This window comes from Rhinopithecus bieti, unplaced genomic scaffold (assembly GCF_001698545.2).
Source record: "Rhinopithecus bieti isolate Rb0 unplaced genomic scaffold, ASM169854v2 scaffold_39883, whole genome shotgun sequence".
NCBI lineage: Eukaryota > Metazoa > Chordata > Mammalia > Primates > Cercopithecidae > Rhinopithecus > Rhinopithecus bieti.
The window spans coordinates 291794-297456 of NW_016816948.1; the positions used below are offsets into that span (position 1 = coordinate 291794).

Here is a 5663-nt window from a genome sequence, read left to right on the forward strand (position 1 = left end):
AAAAAAAAAACGCACACCTACAGCCATCTGATCTTTCATCAAAAATAAGCAACAGGGAAAGAACTCCCTATTCAATAAATGGTGCTGGGATAGTGGGCTAGCTTTATATGCAGAAGAATGAAACGTGTCCCCTACCTTTCACCCTGTACAAAAATTAATTCAGAATGGATTAAAGATTTAAATGTAAGACCTCAAACTAAAGAATCCTAGAAGAAAACCTGGGAAACACCATTGTAAGTATCAGCTGTGGGAAGAAATTTATGACTAAATTCTCAAAAGCAATTGCAACGAAAATGAAAATTGACAAGTGGGACTCAATCAAACTAAAGAGCTTCTATACAACAAAAGTAACTATCAACAGAGTAAACAGACAACCTACAGAATGGGAGAAAATAATCATAAACCATGCATCCAACAAAGGACTAATGTTCTATACAGAACTTAAACAAATCATCAAGAAAAAAAATTAAAAAGTGGGCATAGGACATTAACAGATACTTCTCAAAGGAAAACATACAAGTGGCCAACAAACACACGATAAAATGCTCAACATCATTAATTATCAGATAAATGCAAATCAAGACCATAATGAGATACCATCTCAAACCAGTAAGAATGGCTATAACTAAAGTCAAAAAAACAACACATGCTCATGAGGTTGTGGAGAGATGGGAACATTTATACACTGTTGGTGGAAATGTAAATTAGTTCAGCCACTAGAGAAAGCACGTGGAGATTTCTCAAAGAAATTAAAACAGAACTACCATTAGACCCAGCAGTCCCATTAGTGAGTATATAGCCAAAAGAAAATAAATAGTTCTACCAAACAGACACCTACATTTGTATGTTCATCATAGCACTATTTACAGTAGCAAAGACACGGAATCAACCTCATTGCCTATCAATGGTGGATTAGATGAAGAAAATGCAGTATATATGCACCATAGAATACTACATGGTCATAAAAAAGAATGAAATCATGCCCTTTGCAGCAACATGCATGCAGCTGGAAGCCATTATCCTAAGCAAATTAACACAGGAACAAAAAAAAATTAATACTCCATGTTCTCACTTATAAGTGGCAGCTAAACATTGGGTACACAAAGATATAAAGATGGAAACAATGGGCAGTGCAGAATATTAGGGGGGAGAGGGAAGGATGGGGGGAAAGGCTGAAAAACTATTGGGTATTATGCTCACTACTTTGGTAATGGGGTCGGTCATTCATATCATAAACCTCAGCATCACACAATAACCCAGGTAACGAAACTGCATGTGTATCCCCAGAATCTAAAATAAAAGTTGAATTATTTTTTAACAATTTATAACGAGTACCATTTTTACTTACTGAAAGACCCAATACTGTTAAGATATATATTTTCCCCAAATTTATCTGTACTTTCAATATAACTCCAGACAAAATCCCAGTAGCCTTTAAAAAAAAAATAAAAATTGGTAACATGCTCCTAAAATTCATAAGGAGATGCACAGGATTTAGAAAAGCCAAAATAATTATGAAAAAAAATAAGTTCAGTAGTACCCCTTAATCTGTTACTTTGCTTCCTGCAGTTTCGATTGCACGTAGTCCAACAATGGAAAATTCCAGAAATAAACAATTCGTAAGTTTTAAGGTGACACCGCTCTGAGTAGTATGATGAAATACCTAGCCTCCCCACTCTGTCCTGCCCAGGATATGATTCATCCCTTTGTCTAGTGTATCCACGCTCTATATGCTACTTGAATATTACTCACTTAGTAGCCATCTCAGTTATCAGATCAACTGTCTTGCTATAGCAGTGCTTGTGTTTAAGAAACCTTTATTTAACTTAGTAATGGCCCCAAACTGCAAGGATAGTGATGCTGATAATTTGGATATGCCAAAAAGAAGCCAGAAAGTGTCTCCTTTGGGTGAAGGGATGAAAGTTCTCAATTTAAGGAAAGAAAAAAAACATATGCTGAGGTTACTAAGAGCTACAGTAAGAATGAATCCTCTATCCATGCAACTGTGAAAAAGAAGAAAAAGGAAATTTGTGCCTTTGAATTTGTGATGTTGCACTTCAAACTGCACAAGTTATATGCATAGTGCATGATAAGTGCTTAGTTAAGATGGAAAAGCAATTAAATGTGTGGGTGGAAGGCATGAACAGAAACATATTCTGATTGACAACAACAGACGTTCAGTACTCTCCACAGCTTCAGACATGTACTGGGGATATTAGAACATATCTCTCATGAATAAGGGATGACTACTTTGATATTATTATCAAGGACCAAATAATTAAATGTGTTATTGGTGTCATGATAGACAAAAATATGAATGGAACAGAATAAAGAGTACAAAAATAGACTCGCATTATGGTCAACTGATTTTAAACAAAGATGAAAGGCAATCCAATGGAGAAAGCTTAGTATTTTCTTTTTTTTTTTTTTTTTTTTTTTTTTTTTTGAGACCGAGTCTCGCTGTCGCCCAGGCTGGAGTGCAGTGGCCGGATCTCAGCTCACTGCAAGCTCCGCCTCCCGGGTTCACGCCAGTCTCCTGCCTCAGCCTCCCGAGTAGCTGGGACTACAGGCGCCAGCCACCTCGCCCGGCTAGCTTTTGTATTTTTTAGTAGAGACAGGTGTTTCACCGTGTTAGCCAGGATGGTCTCGAACTCCTGACCTCGTGATCCGCCCGTCTCGGCCTCCCAAAGTGCTGGAATTACAGGCTTGAGCCACTGCGCCTGGAGAAAGCTTAGTATTTTCAACAAATGATGTTAGAACAAATGGATATCCAGAAACAAAAAAAAAAAAAAGAACTTCAATCCATAGCTTGCCATGTATACAAAACAAATCATAGACCTACACACAAAACTTAAAACTATAAAATTTTCAGATGATGACACAGGCAAAACTCTAATTTTGCATCAGGCAAAGATTTTTTTAAGATATAATATGAAAAGCACAATCCTCTTTAAAAAAGGTAGACTTTACTTATAGGTAGAATAAATCATAGTATTTCTGTGTTAAGATGAAAGAATGGCTGGTCACAGTGGCTCATGCTTATAATCCCAGAGTTTTGGAAGGCCAAGGTGGGAGGATTGCTTGAGCCCAGAAGTTCAAGGTCAGCCTGGGAAACATACTGAGACCCCATTTCTATAAAATAAAAAATAAAAGTAGCCAGTTATGGTGGCACAAGCCTATAATCTCAGCTCCCCAGAAAGCTGAGGTGGAAAGATTGCTTGAGCCTGGGAGGTCAAGGCTGCAATAAGCACAGATGACTGTGTCTGCACTCTAGCCGAGATGCCAGAGCAAGATTCTAAAAGAAAAAAAAGGAGGAAAGGTTGACATACTCCTTGATTTTCTGTGAGTTCTCAACCATTGTTCAACTGTTAATTTAATGTATAAATTAGCAATAACAAAGAAAATAGAAACTACGTGACAAGTAAGACACGTCAACAGAATGTAAGAAAATGAAAAGCAGGTAAGTGGTAACTAATTAGCATACGAGGAAAAGTTAAAACCTAAGTGTCCTGCAAAAGGGAGGTCAAGATTAATGAGGTCAGATGACTCTGGTAAAGCTCAGGAGACCGAGGCAGGTAGATCATTTGAGCTCATGAGTTCAAGATCAGCCTAGCCAACACAGTGAAACTCCGTCTGCACTAAAAATACAAAACTTAGCCAGGTGTAGTAGTACGCACCTGTAATCCCAGCTACTCATGAGGCTGAGATACAAGAATCACCTGAACCCAGAAGGCAGCAGTTGTAGTGAGCCAACATTGCAACACTGTACTCCAGCCTGGGCAAGAAAGTGAGACTGCATCTCAAAAAAAAAAAAAAAAAAAAGAAAGAAAGAAAAGAAAAGAAAACAAGAGGTATAAATGAAGCAGAAAGCCTTTGGACTCAGAGATACTAGGTAGCTTACCAAAACAAGAATTAAATAAAATGTGACTCTTAAAATGCCAAAAGTACTTTTCCTATCAATTTCCCTATCTATTCCCATTAACATAATAGCAGGCTTATACCCACAGACGAAATTGTCAAATAAAAAAAGGATATCCAGTTAAATTTGAATTTCAGATAAATAACAAATAATTTTAATGTATGTTCATCCTAAATACTGCATGCAAATTCAAATGATGTCCTGTATTGTTTGTGGCCATCTCTGGCAGCTCTACCTTCAGACTAGATACTGGCCCAGAAAGGAAGTTAAAGATATTAACATTAGTGGACTTAACAAAATCACAAATCTTTACTTGATCAAACACACTATATACACAGTCTCCACAGGTAACAGAGTTTTCCTCTAAAATTTACTCAAATTCTAACACCCAAAAGTGAAAGAAGATTAATTTTTTTAACAATCTAAAGTTAAAAAGATTTATTTTTAACTCTGAATAAATATAGTGAAATATGATATTTAAATAAGACATTGGAAGTAACAGCAAGAATCCAAGAACTATTAGAGTTTAACATTTCTTCTTCAATGTTTTCAAAGAACAATTAACAGTACAATTCTGACCCTTATTTTTATATGACAGAATAATCTTGGATTTAAAAAATACATTATTCATCCAATGGATGTTTTAAGAGTGACTAACTCAACAATATACTAATATTTTTGTACTGAAATGATAGCAAATAACAGCTACATGCTAAAAATATTCCATATGATTCACAACACTAATGATTCACAGAAGAATTCAGGGAGTGGTTTATAACTAAAGTTTGTTCTAAAGGGAAAAATAGCAGGGTTCAAACGACCCAAAGCCAGAAGAGTTAATAAAAGAAACCAAATTTGTAACAATGGTTCTCAAACCTGACCCATCAAGTCAGAATATCAGAGAGGTACAGCTCCCCAATTTTTTGCTCTGTTTTTTTGAGACAGGCTCTCACTGTCACCCACGGCTCACTGCAGCCTTGATCTAACAGGCTCAAGCAATCCTCCCACCTCAAACTCCCAAGGAGCTAGGATGACAGTCACATGCTACCACGCCCAGCTAATTTTCATATTTTTTGTAGAGACAGGGTTTCACCACTTTCCCCAGGCTGGTCTCAAACTCCTAGGCTAAAGCGATGCTCCCGCCTCAGCCTTCCAAAGTGCTAGGATTACAGGCGTAAGCCACCATGCCCAGCCACTCCAAAATGTATAATTTTGAAAAACTTCTCCATGAGATTCTCATACTCTGTAAAATTGTGGAATCACTGCTTAAGAATGCTGACTTGAGTATGATCATTCAACAGTATGAGCTATTGCATTTTAAGGACAATTATAATGCTATAAATAGCAAATAATGAAATTATTCTTCTTACCTTGGATACGTTGCTGACATAATTCATTTGGACAGTACTTTCCTTATCAACTTGATTACAAAGGTTCTGTAAAGTAGATGCATATTCTTTATCACTTTTTATTCTCAGGGCCATAAATTTCTTTACTGTTTCCAGTAACCGTAATTCCCAGTCTTGCAATTTTAACACTGCTTCATGTGAATTCTTCAGGTCACTCCCAAACCCCATTTTGTAAGGCACTGGTTATCCTCCACACTGCACAATTGAGCCTTCTAATCAGCACATATCTGTGTATGTAAACAAAAGAGAAAAACTCTTAAATAAAAAGGAAATTAGTCTTCAAAAAAAAGAAGTTATGACAGATTCTTCTTTGGGGTAAAAAAAAAAAAAAAAAT

At 36.5% G+C, this 5663-nt stretch overlaps 1 protein-coding gene across 1 annotated transcript in view; it reads right to left on the reverse strand.

Moving 5' to 3' along the window:
* The window catches only part of LOC108517602 (tyrosine-protein kinase Fer), a 74005-nt gene extending 68448 nt beyond the window's left edge, over window positions 1–5557 (reverse strand). The window contains exon 1 of the mRNA XM_017855636.1: window positions 5290–5557. Coding sequence (XP_017711125.1) covers window positions 5290–5496 — 207 coding nt within the window. The 5' untranslated portion in view covers window positions 5497–5557. The remainder of the gene's footprint in view (window positions 1–5289) is intronic.
* Between the last annotated feature and the right edge of the window lie 106 nt (window positions 5558–5663).